The sequence below is a fragment of the Silurus aristotelis genome (genome assembly GCF_946808225.1).
Source record: "Silurus aristotelis genome assembly, chromosome: 11".
NCBI classification, from domain to species: domain Eukaryota; kingdom Metazoa; phylum Chordata; class Actinopteri; order Siluriformes; family Siluridae; genus Silurus; species Silurus aristotelis.
Window position 1 is genome coordinate 23,382,513 of NC_139584.1, and position 15,016 is coordinate 23,397,528.

Consider the following 15,016-nt stretch of genomic DNA (forward strand, 5'->3'; position numbering starts at 1 on the left):
CGTTATGGGTATAAAGTGAATATGAATGCAAGTTTTGCAAACTAACTCTGTGTGTGTAAACAATTGTTAATGGGTACCTTATCCTACATTATTACATCCTATACAAAGCCTATCCTATACAGTTTTTTTTATTGGGAACACATGCACACCTCGTTCTCAATCAGCCCTCATGCTTAAGCAGTTCAAATGCATAAAATCATGCAGAAACAGGTCAAGAATTATTTTTAGGATAGGCATTCAAATATAAAAAAAAAGAGTATAATTCAAATAATTCAAATGAGCAGAAAAACAGGTCAAGATGCACAGTAAGTGAAATTTTCACAACAACTGGATGGTGGTATTGATGCACAGCCAACAATACGATACATTAAAGGTACATATGAAGCAGCTACCGATCCGATCCGATTCACCCCATTCCGATTTCGATTCTATTCAACACGATATGATATGATAGACAAAATATGATGCTATGAAATTGAATATGGTACAGATAGTTAACCTTTTATTTCTTTGGATCAGACAGACATCAAATACTAAATGTACTTAAGTGGCTTCTGACTTCTAGCGCATGACCCTTTCACAAACAGGCCTTTGTGGTGCAAAAGTAAAAAGAGACAAATAAAACCAGACGTCCTTTTCCTGTACTGTCTCCAGGAAGACCTCTCAGCTCGACCTCTGCCATGTTAATCTATATTCTATTTGACTCTCAGCACAAGCATCGTGGTTGTAATACCTCATTTTCATGTAGCAGCAGTGGTGCTGAGAGAACACGCTCGAGAAACAGTTCAGCATGGAGAAATCAATCTACATCTAAAATATTGGTCATAAATTATTGGTCACTTTCTAAATAATAAAAGTATAGTGCTCCTACTAATAATTTTATACAAATATATATATTTTTTTACCGATTCAAATATGACACAAATGCTTTATCCAATGCACACTTTTTAAAATGATGCATCACATCGTTAACTTTTATGCGGATGCACCGATGCAAACCGCTGAATCTTACAGTCCCTAGAACCCGTTGCTGTGTCAAAGCTTTTGTAAGAAAAACCAGGTTGTACAGGTGTTGCTAATAATCTCTACAGTGAGTGTATATATATTTCACTGTTTCAGCACACCCATGAACACTTACATTGATGATGAGTGTGAGCGGTTCCCCGGGATGATGCTTGATCAGTTTCTCTTTGTTGGCAGTGTAAAACTGAGGGTCTTCTACATACTCAAACGGGAAGTAACCCGCATTAGGTTCCTCGTCCTCGTCCATGTCCAGCTCGGAGGAGGCATGGCCGTTCCGCCTGTACAAAATCCCATTCAGGTAGAACTGAGCCATGGCCTGCTGCGATTGTCTGGCTGCTGGGGAGTGGCATAATATGAGACTGGGCGATGCAACGGTGCAATCCTGTCAATCAGAAAGCATGCTAGAGTCACACGGTTCACTGGAATCCGGAGTCTATATGAACGATAACTTTCTCTCTTTGTAGTCCAAGTTGTAGTATTTGTAATCATAATGTACTGTTTCATGTGTGGATTTGCTTATTTTCCTATGAACAAAATACACCGAAGGGTTTGATTTGTCTTATACGACAGCAAATTATTGTGATTTCTTTATATTAATAAGATCAAAATGTAGCTTGTTATATTACAAAATTCCTCTAAAGACTTGTCCAATGACAGTTAATGTAAAGCAGCAATTATACTGAAACTGGAGACTCCTTCCAAAATGCTACCAATCCTTTACTGTACATTTATAGTTTTATAGTTACAATTACCTGTGAATTAACTAGAAAAAAAAACCATTTAATCAGCTCTAGTCAGAGCCTTGCTATTATAGAATATCACCTACGGAAAGGTACTTACTGAGTGGCCGATCCCCACCATGTGCATTTTAGCTGTTTGAACCAGATCAAAACTTTGACCATTCACTGAGATGACACGCCCACCACTGGAAAACACACAGCTGGTCACTAGAGAAGTCACTGGAGGTAGCTCCTAATGTTTTAACATGCCATTGTGTGCATCTTACCTCAGGTAGCTCTTGTTAGGTTTTACGCTGCTGATGACAGGGTTATTTTCATAGAAGAACAAGGTGCTAAGATCTCTCTCGCACGGCCTCTCGTCATATTCCACGCATACTGTCACGTTATCTGCGAGGTCGGACACAGCCAGTGGCATCACGCACTCGATCACGTCATCAGACAAGCTGTGAAACGAAAATAGGAATGTTAAAACTGTAGAGCAGATATCAATGTTTAATAGAGCTGTAAGTGGATCGCAGGTATTGCGGTCTGTATTTAAGATCAATAAGCAAAACTAACATCCATCACAGCCCACACAGTCCAAGTCGAGTCTCACATTCACCTATTAATCAAAGCAAACCCTGAACAAAAGGATGTGGACTGACTATGTCCAAGCATAATATATAACACTATATGGAAACAAGTATTGGCATATGTGACTTTTCCATTCAAATGTTACCACAAGTTTGAAGGCACACAATTGTACAGGATGTCTCTGGATGTGGAAGAATTACATTTTCCCTTTACTTGAACTAGGAGACCCAAACCTGTTCCAGCATGACAATGCCTCTGTGCACACAGCAAGCGTTATAAAGATATGGTTTACATGGTTTGGAGTGGAAGATCTTGAGCGGCCTGCTATAGAACTCTGACCTCAACCCTGTTGAACAGCTTTGGGATAAATGTAAATGCTAACTGCACCCCAGGCCACCTCACCTCACCTCACCTCACCGACATCAATACCTGAATTTCCTAACATTCTTTTTGATGAATGAGCACAAATTTCCACAAGCACACTCCAAAATCTAGAAGATCTTCCCAGTAGAGTGGAGTTTATTATAACAGGAAATGGGATTAAATCTGGAATGTATATTCAAATAATATACACGATTCGCATAGTAAGGTGTTTAAAAACTTTTGTCCATATAGTGGAAATTATTTAAAGATGACGAGCCAAATTATATTTGCTTTGTAGATTGAGAAAGCAAAAAAAGGATAAGATTTCACTAATATATTGTTACATAGTTCAATCTCTTCCCAGAATGTATAATACATTAGATTGAAATCTTACATTTATTATTTTGTGAAGCCCAAACTTAAAATCCTCAATCGTTCCTCATGATGTCTCTGAGGATAACGCATTTATATTTGTACCCCTGACATAAAAACAAACTGTAGCGTTCTTTCTTTGCATATAACAATGATATTTGAGTAAGATGAAAAGTGAGAGCATCTCACATCATCCTATTATTTACATTATTTGCAGAATTTGTAAAAAAACCTCTTCATCACTAAGAATTCTCGTGCTCACCTGTCGATTTTGCAGTCCTGTGTTGCGTTCACCTTTACTTTAATGGTAGATCCAGCTTTGAGCGACGTGCCTCTGATAGTGAGTCGGGTTCCCCCGGCGATCGGGCCGCTTACAGGGTGCAAATCAAGTAGCCTGGGCTCCTGTAGGGTGGAAATAAAACATTTTATGTGAATTTATTTTTGTTGCAAAAAATGGTGCGCCTCCTTTTTTATGTGTAGTTGCATTTCTTTTCGATCATATTGTTCTTAAAAAAAAATAAGTATTGATATTTGGTTACATCAGTACTGCATGAGATAAATTCTTGAATTCCAGCCAACCGTTCTGTTCACACCTTTTGCTTTCATTTTTTCAAGCTTGTCATGATGCCATATGTTTTAAACAGTAGCATGTGGATGCTCCTGGACAGTGTTACCTTTTGTAGTGTTTTCATGACTAACCTCTAAAATTGACTTCATTAATAACATTATTGCGGCTAGTCGTTATAGTCACTTCTCAGCTGAAAAGAATTGATCGAGAGGCGTTGATTTATTTTCTGTAATGGCAGCTGAGACAGTAGTGCCAGCTATAATCTACACCACAGATTTATATCGTTCCGCTTATTTTGTGGAAACATGACACTGTTTCCATTGTTACAGCTTACACAAGGATACTTTATCAGGTACTCATACTGACTATATAGCGCTTATGCTGGTAAGGACAGTTTGTCAGCTCCGTACTTCAACTAAGACCACCACTGAGCAGGTATTATCAGGATGGTGTTTTACTGTCAGTAACACCGAGGTGTTTAATAAATCCAACAATGCTGCCACTACAGCGTCGGCGTCACCGCTGTGCTGAGAATGATCCACCACCCAAATGATATCTGCTCACCGGTATCCTGGGGTTGTCGGCGATAATCACACCTACCCTGCCCATATGGTGGGTAAAGAGTGAAAGGCTCAAAAGCACTGGAGTAATCCTTTAAATAAATGCTAAGATAAAAATCTGAGATCATTTAAGAATCCTCATAGAATGATCCTGTAAAGGAAGAGAGGAAAAAAAGTGTGTGTCTGTGTGTTTGTTCGTGTCTGATGGCATCGCTTTAATCAAATCAAGAAAGGACAGATCTTGATCAGTCCTGCTGGTCTGGTCTGGTCTGGAGTTCAAAATCAATGTGGCGTGAAGAGCTCATGCAAAGGGTACTGATGTGCAAATATAACACACACACATACTCACACAAGTCAAATAGTCAGCTCAACAACAGACACATTCACCTGGGCCTATTCAGACACACAAACATGAGGGAGATCCAAATATACAAGTGATGTCACTTCCTGTGAGAAGAGGTTTATATGAGGTTGAGGACTTGGGGGTTTGTGGACTTTTTCCTTTGTGTATTTGTGTATGAATATAAAAGCACAGGTCAAGTCGGGGATAGAAAAACAAATGGAATCTGAAAGAGTGTGCATGCGTGTGTGTGTGTGTGTGTGTGTGTGTGTGTGTGTGTTGGGTTTTTAAGGCAGATGTTTCCTGAGGCTGGTAGGAGCATTGAACATTTGAGGAAGGAGGTTTGGAGACTCACATCCTTTTTTTTTAGCCTTTCTCCCTCTCTCTTTTTCTTTATCTCTCCACCATGCTATGCATCACTCTCTTCATTTTCACTAAGCATTTGCTTTACATTTCAAAGTAAACATAGTCACAGGACAAGCTTATCATGAGTTCATGATAGGTAATCATGTGTTTTGCTATTAAACACACACACGCACGCCCGCAAGCACGCACGCACGCACACACACACACACACACACACACACACACACACACACACTAACTAATGCACCGCCAGTGAGTTCATGTAGGAAAAAAAAAACATGACTCACATCAGCCACCAGCCCACACTTAAAAAGTCGAGACGTTTTCAACACAACAATGCCAAAGAAATTCCCGCTGACCAACACGCTCCAACTCAACTGATCTCAGATCAGACCTAAGCTCCTGAGTTTTGGCCACACCTATCAGGAGCAGAGCAGAACTGATCTGAGATCAGTGTTCTTTGTGCAGTTTGGGAAATTCCACGCAAGTTCACATGGGAACTTTTTTCATGCGGACAGAAGACGTTCGAGGTTGTTGTTTTTGCTGGCTGGGTCTGGCAAATGACAAAAGTGCTTAGAGAGTGTTATCCATGGAGAGCTCTGTGTGTCACTGCCTCCATCGCTCACACACACACACACACACACACACACACACACACACACACACACACACACACACACAAACACATATGCTCTCACAATGGTGAGAACTGATTTCTTTCTGTGGACGATGATTCCAACATGCCAGCATGTCTGAATATAATCAGCATCTGTTAGCATTCAACACACACTGGAGCCTCTCACACAGAGCGCTAAACAAATGCAGAGATATAGATATGCCAAGAGAGAGCGAGAGAAAACGAGTCTGCCAAGGCCTAAGACGTAGTTGGAAGGAAGTGGTGAAGAACAACGGTGTGATGATAACATGATAACACCAGGGAGTGAGAGAGAAGAAGAAAGAGATAAAGATAGATAGATAGATAGATAGATAGATAGATAGATAGATAGATAGATAGATAGATAGATAGATAGATAGATAGATAGATAGATAGATAGATAGATAGATAGATAGATAGATAGATAGATAGATAATCTATATAGTGAGAGTACTTACCACGTATGAGAAGGCTTTGCTCGAAAAACCCATCGCATTTTCACCCACTTTGACTTCTACTTTGTTTTTCACTTTTGATGAGGCTCCTGTCATACACACCAACCTGAAGCATGAAAAAATTAAAAACAGTTGCTAGAACGCTGAACAAAATGCATTCACCTTTTTTCGTGTAAAAAGCTGAGAAAAAAAAAAAGGAAAAAACCCCAACTACCCAACTACAAAATCAAAAATGTGTCCAGATCAACCAGCCGATACAGCAGGTCTGAAATGTGTCTACATGAATCACGCCTTTAAAAATACAGAAATTACACATTATCAAAGGAGATTTTAGTTTTTGCCTGGAGTGGATAAAAACTAACCCCCTCGAGCTGAACCGCACCGTGGCCCTGCACTGAATCATGAAGATTATCTTGCTGCCTCATGGGTTTCAAACTACAACGGTTAGCACAAATATAAACCTGCTGTTGTACTCTCCCCGTGTGTTAGCGAGAGCTTAATCTAGCTAAAGCGGCATGAAAAACTCTTTTAAACACCAGTAGCATCAGTCAATGTGTTTGCTCAGAAAAAGCTGGATAGAAACTAGTTAGTCAACACGCTGTTTCATCTTTATTTCCTCCCTGATGAGTCAGTCAGCTGCTGGAAGCTGTTGCTCTCCCTTCATGAACTGTTTGCCAACAGAAGGTGATTTTTTAATCCTGGAAGTATTTCTCCAGGGTGAGTGTCTGCGCTATGCCAAAAATCATATACGCTCTTTTTTAAATACTATACGACAAAAGTGGACACCTGACCATAAGATTCGTATATCCTTTTTGAACATCTCATTACAAACATAGTCCCCATTTGCTGTTAACCTTCAGCCTTCTGTATGTTTTGGGGTGTGTTTGTGGAGATTTGTGCTTATTCAACCATAAAGGTGTTAGTAAAGTCAGGTACTGGCAGGCAAACGTAGCAGCGTATGCTCACTATGCCCTTCACTCCTGAACTCTCGCTCAGCCACATGCCCTCTGACACATATATAGTTTATACAGTACGGTAGTGTAAATTGTTGTGATAAAATGTACTGTAATTTGTTTATTAAATAAAATACTACCTTATACTGATACCCCACACAGTTTCTTAAGTAGAAACTGGTAGGCTAGACCATGCTCGACTTTATATTTTCAAGTTACAATGGGGTCAGCTGGTTGTAGACATTTGGAAGCCTTATGCAAAATATATATTGGAGGCCCCCTAGCCTCCTTCATTCCACCTTTCAGACTAAATAAAAGAAATGTAACCTCTTACCTTTATATTTATAAAAAAACCTGTGATCAGTACTTTTATATATTTACTTAAATGTGTAGATTAATTAAACTTGAACTAAGATCAACACTAAAAAAAGGTATGAAAGGTCACCTGACTCAGCATCTTCTTCCTCAGCCATGACATATCATTTCCTAGGCTACACTTTAAAATAATAATTTGCTTTTGTTTTTCTCATTACTTTAAAATGCTCACTTTTGTAGGTTTAAGATTAAAATTTTATTATAGATAACTTACATAAACACACTGCCTTTATCCCCCCAGACTTTTAGTCATTTGTTCAGTAACTTATTTACAGTAACACATTTACCCCCTTTTTGGAATAAAGAAACTTTTTTGCCAAATTTGTGCAATAAAATGGGGTAAAATGTAATTTCATTCTTGCATCTGCTATTGCTGTTTTCATTTACACACTTTTACTTTTTCTCTAGTATTTTTAAAGTTGAACTCAGAATAAACCGGCTGCAAATAATAATCCAGTTTCTTTCTCCAGTTTCTTTGCATGCCTGTTTGTCGGTGCTACTGAACTGCATTCAGATGGTGGGAACTAGTATTAAATGTTGATATTAACTAGTTTCACTTCAGATGAGTGACAGTTAATTATACCCAATGGATAAATAGCCGTGTCTTACGCTTTCCGTCTTAATTGGTGAACTAGTGTATAGGTTTGTTAGGGTTATGGAGCCCCCCCCCACACCCCATCTGGAAGCCTGAGGCCCTAGGCAATTGCCTGCTCTGCCTATAGCTAGCACCGGCCCCTTTGGTCATCGCAACACAATTCCATCGTAACTTAGAAACTATATATTTATTTCTAAAAACTGCTTTGTGGCAGATACAACTAAATTGAGTTTGTTTATTCAGCAAAGGATTGCAGAGTGCCAAAATGTCCCTGCTGTCTACGCAGATATTATATAGAGGATGTGCACAAGCAGCACTCACCAAGATCACAGAGATGTGTGCGTGTAGCTTAGTATAATTGAGCCTTAAGCTAGCTAAACACATCTGTTAGCAATTTTTTGTACGTGTGCTATGTGTTATCGTGTTCCATGCTGTTGATTTCTTCAGTATATCTAGGATTTGTAGCTCAAATTTCACTCTTAGCTGGGCTAGTCTTCAACTGAAATGTCAAAATTAGACACGTCAATTACTACATTTATCATTAAGTGATATATGGCAGTCTATATGAATATAGTGATATATGCATATTGCACATAGGTTGTTGACCCTGACTCACACATTATTGTTATTTACACACTGTTAATTCAAAAATTCAAAATCGAACAAAAGTCATATGCAAACGGATGTGTGTGGAGGTGAAAACATGCATGTTGAGCAAAATTGGCTAACAATAGGGTTGATTGTGTTTTGGATAATGTGCCCTTAGTACAAACACACATGGGATAGTCAGAGAAGGGAGACTTGGCTATTTGTTTTAACACCCTGAAATTGAGACTAATTAAGATTTAATGACATTGGTCCCCAATGCACTGAGTAAGCACTGAGCGGGCTCGTGTGTGTGTGTGTGTGCGCGTGTGTGTGCGCACGTGTGTGCATGGAACATTTACACAGCTGCATGTAGATGAATAGCGGTGTAATTTAGTAATCTGCCAAAGTAGCATGAGTATTGTTGGAAACGCACACACACACACACACACACACACACACACACACACACACACACACACACACACACACACACACACAAACACACACACACACACACACACACACACACATAGTTGTGCATTGCTGCCTTATTTAGTCAGGTGACAAGTATAGTCTCCTAATTGACATGAAGGTGCACCCCCACCACACACCACACTTAAACTGCACTGTATTTTCTAGCCTTGTCATAAAGCGCAAACCTCTGTGTGTGTGTGTGTGTGTGTGTGTGTGTGTGTGTGTGTGTGTGTGTGTGTGTGTGTGTGTGTGTGTGTGTGTGTGTGTGTGTGTATATGTGTGTATATGTGTGTATATGTGTGTATATGTGTGTGTGTGTGTTACTTTTCCAGACTTAGGAATGTCCAGTGGGATCACCTCATCATGCTGAGTAAACTGCTCAGCCAGTCACATGACTGCTTTTGATGTGACTTCATCAGTGGATTGAAATCTGAGAGTCTAAATGGCTTGGGCCCTTGAGGCAAACTGTCAGAGTGAGGGGGATGACAAAAAGGTTAACACTGCCTCATTTTTTTCCTCTCATTTTCCTACCTTTTTACTACTGTGATTTGCACAATTACGCTAGGTTCCGATTACAAACCATTTATTTTTGTTTATTGCTCAGATCTTTCTGTCTCAACAGTTTGCATTTTTGTGTGTACACTTGCGTTTTAAGACACGCTGAAGTCAGTAGCAGTGGTTATGATTCTAGTTCTGTTTAAGCATTACTTGTAACCATTTCTGCCTCAAAGATGCTGAATCATGTTTAAACCTGAGCTCCACCAACCACACCGTTCATGGGTCCGGCTTCCTAACAAGCTCAGTGCTCTTTTTTTTTTTTTACTGTATATGTCATAAATGCTTATATACACACAAACAAAATAACACTTAAAAAAATAACAATGATTGACACTGACAAATATCAAAAATCTAAACAGACTGAAAGAATGTGTTATACTGCACTATATACGATTTACCGCATCACATAAGATGACATGCAAGATCAGTAATATTCATAAACTACCCCCCTGTCAGGGATTCACCCTGCCACGCCCCCCTCTGTAGCTGTCAGGGATTCACCCTGCCACGCCCCCGTCTGTAGCTGTCAGAGATCCACCCTGCCACGCCCCCCTCGATAGCAGTCACGCTGCTTCCCAAGATTACCGACAGCTGTGGCTCATGAAAGATCAGACTACATAAACTCACGTTCTTGAGTCACAGGCTGTCGGTCGTTATATTGTCAAGCTGGACAATCGCGTGGCTGCTCGACCGCCGGCTGTATATGCGGATTCCACTTCCGACTTGGATTACTCATTGCCGAAGGCTTTATGGATTATGCTTGGGACATTCGAACTCATAGCGGACAACGCGTATCGAGCGGATGTCTTTGTTTGTTGTTTTCAACGGCTTATGAGTGTTTTTGTGTTGTACGGTTGTTGAAATAAAAGGACAATGATCGGACTATATCGGCTTCCGCGTCTGCAGCCTGACACCCCCAGGTAGGGACGGGCAATATAGTATTAAAACTAGATCACAAATATGTTTCGTCAAATGTATAACTAACATATGATAAAATGCACTTCTGCTTACAATCTTGTGAGCCATGCAAGCACAAAACATTGATTCAGAAAAAACTTAATCTTGACCATCATCAAAAACCAATAAAAAAATATTTCTACACAAAAATAAAGACTTTTTCAATAATAGTACACCATATAAACAAACATGTTGAGGCACCAGGCTTTTCAAGCCATATGTGGTTCTTTCCCAACCAAAGCAAAGCTGAAGGCACACAATTGTATAGGATGTCTTTGTTTGCGGCTGCATTACATTTTCCCTTACTTGAACTAGAAGACCCAAACCTGTTCCAGCATTACAATTCCCCTGTGCACAAAGCAAACTCCATAAAGACATGGGTTGAAGTGGAAGATCTTAAATGGCCTGCTATAGAGCTCTGACCTCAACCCTACTGAACACCTCTGGGATCAACTGAAACACTGACTGCACCCCAGGCATGATTTGGCATTACCCCAGGACTCACAACTATCTTAATGCTAGTGGTCCTATCAGTACCTATTGACACTTTCTTGGGGGGAACTGACCAACCCACCAAAAATCCCACACAACTGACACACAACAGTGGCAGCTTTTATACACACAAAAACATTTCTAATCAGACTCTGATTTAGCAAGAAAACATTAACATCTATGCAAAAAGCACCAGGTCTGCTTACACATATTTCCTCTCATTAGCGATATAAAATACCGTAATCAGATTACGTAATCCAGACCCGCCTGTTACTACCAAACGCTGGTCATGAACAACATTCGTAAAACAATCCATCATTGCAGCTGCAATAAACTCCATCTTGCAGCACAATCTTTCATCACTGAGATAATTTGCTTTTGAGTTTGGCTTCATTTTTTTGTGTTGTACATGATTAGGCTGAGGAAATCATGTGCTGATGAAAAGAAAAAAAAAAAAGGCCAGATACACCAGATGTTTTTGCAGCTCAATAATTAAAAAATGGACATGTGGCTCACACATTGAAACGTATACCTATAAGACCTTGCGTAACTGTCCGTCGGATACACTATGCATTCAAGATATGGACAGTATGAGAGCAGGGCTCTGAAAAACATCTGCCACGTTAATTTCACAATGTATACATTTTCCTGTCAGTCGGCAAGGTGGAGCTGTCACCTGAGCAAATAAAACTTGGACCTTCCACCTGTGTGGATGTGTGTATAGGTTTGAAGGTTCCTTTACGAACAGTGATTACCTTGCAGATTAGTAAATTACACTGCTATTCATCCTACTGGCAGCTGTGTAAACAGTAACCGCATCGCTGCTGAATTCTCAAATCTGATTGGTCAGAAGGTTTCTAACTGAAATCATGGGTTTACGTTAATGCACTCGTTCTAATATCGTTCTAAATAAGCATTCTGTTATTTAACAAAGGTAAATCGCTGATCACCAGAATGATTACCTTTTCTCTAAAGAGATGTTTATGAGTCTCCAGTACCAGTGCATACAAAGAAAGGTCCTTGGAACTTTCTTATACTTTCCAATGTCTTAAATTTTTGGTTGGGTGTAAAATTGTAAGAGATTACAGGAACTCACTTGTCTCTTATAGGTAACTATAACTGGATAAAAAGTAGCACCACACAAAGCCCTGCTTGAATGTTTCTCCAGGGAAGTATTCCATCTTGTATTTTTTGTGTGTGTGCATTATTATACTAATATTTTATATAAAATAAAACTAAATAAAGTTAGATTACATTCGTGTACTGTTAGCCCAAAAAGTTGTTTTCTCCTAAGACCAATGTTCATTCCTTCTGAGATGTCATGAACATAATCCTTGCTGTTTGATTGCTGCCATGTCCCTCATGTAACTAATTGTCATTCTTGATTCCAAACTTAAATTTGCTTCTGGCCATTTAATGTAGCTTTCGACTAAACCTTTCTTTTTTTAAATGGACGGCAAGCACGGTGGACTCACTCGACTGAGACAGTGTAGCGATGTGGCAGCAACTGGCAGGGCACGTCCCCGATGTAGACCTCCACCCCATCAAACCTGCTTCCCAGGTTCCTCCCCTGCACAGTGAGAAGTGTTCCTCCATTTAGTGGACCACTCAGAGGAGTAATCTGTTGGAAAACCAAAACAGGAAGAGAAAGTTAGCGCTACAGTTTGACACTTTAAAAGGCTTCACTCTTTTTCTAATCCCATGCACCCCTCTGTTATTGTGTGATTGCTGCATACTATAATTGTCCTTCCATTAAAGAGACAGGCTTTTACTTGTCACATATATATTATAGGACAGTTGCATTTTTTTCTTCAGATCATGGTGCCAGCCATGATACAGCACCCCTGGAGAAGTTTTAAGAGAGATAAGGGCTCTGCTCAGTGGCAAATTGGCAGTGCTGTGGCTTGAACCCCAACCTTCTGACCAGTACCCTAAAGCCTGAACCATTGAGCTACCACTTTCCCAAGTTAGCAAATGTTCTCAGCACTAAAAAACAAAAACAATCTATTTTTAAATAAAACTTTAAATAAGGAATAAATACTAATGATACATTCATTTAATGTGACATTTGATGTTGTGAAACGTCCACTGGTTAACATGTTTTTGAGTTATAAAACAAAAATGCTTTGCTGCACTGTTTTGAAATTATTTTATACTCTGTTGCTTCTCTCTATTGTATTTATGGCTCTGTCTATTACTATGTCTTTCTCTGTCTTGTCTCTCTTTGTCTCTGTTTCTACTTTCTACTTTGTTACTCAGTTGTTGGAAATTTGGATTAAATTGTATGAAAATAGCTTTAGTTAAAACATTCTGTCTCAAACACCTTTATTGGTATAAAAGATATACACTATATGCATCAAACATTTGCGGACGCCTGACCATAATATTCGTAATGTGCTTTTTGAACATTCCATTCCACATTTCCACCTCATTCACCTCCACCACCTGTTATCATAACCTCCAATCTCCTGGGAAGATGATCCACTAGATTTTAGAGTGTGCTTGTGGAGATTTGTGCTCATTGGGCTAAAGTCAGGTACTGTCAGTTAGTAAAACCAGGTACTGGTGTAGCTGATGTGAGGAAGCCTGGGGTGTAGTCAGCATTCAAATTCATCTCAATTATGTTCAGTAGGGTTGAGGTTCTATAGCAGAAGATCTTCCATTCTAACCCATGTAAACTATTTCCTCATGGAGCTTGCTCGATGCTCAGAGGCATGCCTCCAACTGTGTACTTGAACGTGAGTCTTTTCCAGCCATATGTTCTTCTTCCCCAAACTATTACCACAAAGTTATAAAACACACAGTTAGTGAAGAGTGTAATGCGCGAGTGTGAGTTTGTGCTACAATGTGCACTAGTGAAAGAAAGTTTTTCTCTTTGTTCTTTAAGCTGTTTACATTCACAGGCCATTTGCGGCCTCTTTTTTTTTCCCCTCTGTCCCTTGTTTCCTCGCTCGTGGTGAAGCAGCTGAGAGCCATCGCCTACCATCGGCTACCGTCAGGGCTTATAACCCCGCCGTGACTATTAGCGTATTTACGTGTGTCATTAAGGGGGTCTATTTTTAAAAGCCCTACAGCAAGGAAAGGGGGGGGGGGGTTTGGGCGCTATAATCGATTTCTAGTAGGCAGCGATTTACAGAGGAAAACATAGAGCTCGAAACACTCTGTGAAGGAAAACTCCTGAAAGTTCTACAACTTTTTTTTTTTTGCAGCTCACAGTGCATAAAAGCAAAATTGTCATCGTGAGCCAGGGATGACAAGGTGGAAAAATCCACTGCAGCATTTTTATGCAAGGAAAGAAAACACCTCGGCTACACATACACACACACACACACACACACACACACACACACACACACACACACACTCACACATACATACACAGACACACACATACACAGAGGTCTGCTAACACTCCCAGGTTGGTAATTATCGCTGTGTGTCTAATGCGTCCCCAGAGCACTTCTTTCCAACTGCTATTCTTTTCATTTACACTCCCTACTGATGTGAAACTGAGCAGAGAGAGAGAGAGAGAAGGTGAGAGAGAGAGAGCTAAAAAGAAAGACAAAGATTTCACAAGTTAATTTGTAAAGCTTCTACTTGTTCAATGAAGAACAGATTGATTTATTTAACACTTCTGGGTTTTTTTTAAAAGCGAATTTTTAAGCCTATGCATGAAAGCTGCGATCCAGGTGACAGAAAGGTTTGGCCACAGTTGTGTAGTTCAGCGATGGGAAAAAAAATGTAATGACTCATCAGAATCTGACAATACAAACAGGACAAAGGCTCTAAACCACCATCAGCATCATCATTACCATTAGCATCTTCATGTCTCTTTAATCTGGCTTGTTCTGTCTCTGTGTTTCTGTCTTGTCTCCCACTGTGTCTGGCTCTTTGCATCTCTCTCTCTCTCTCTCTCTCTCTCTCTCTCTCTCTCTCTCTCTCTCTCTCTCTTTTCATGTCTCCCCATGTTTCTGCCTCTTTCCATCTCTCTGTCTCTCTCTCTTTCTCT

The 15,016-nt window shown here is 39.9% G+C and overlaps 1 protein-coding gene across 1 annotated transcript in view; it reads right to left on the reverse strand.

The window, feature by feature from the left end:
• The window catches only part of plxnd1 (plexin D1), a 93,256-nt gene that overhangs the window by 34,295 nt on the left and 43,945 nt on the right, over window positions 1-15,016 (reverse strand). The window contains exons 13-18 of the mRNA XM_083554337.1: window positions 12,483-12,628; window positions 6,019-6,121; window positions 3,334-3,473; window positions 2,030-2,206; window positions 1,864-1,948; window positions 1,139-1,405 (exon numbers count right to left, since the gene is read on the reverse strand). Of these exons, the coding sequence (XP_083410463.1) occupies window positions 1,139-1,405; window positions 1,864-1,948; window positions 2,030-2,206; window positions 3,334-3,473; window positions 6,019-6,121; window positions 12,483-12,628 (918 nt within the window). The remainder of the gene's footprint in view (window positions 1-1,138; window positions 1,406-1,863; window positions 1,949-2,029; window positions 2,207-3,333; window positions 3,474-6,018; window positions 6,122-12,482; window positions 12,629-15,016) is intronic.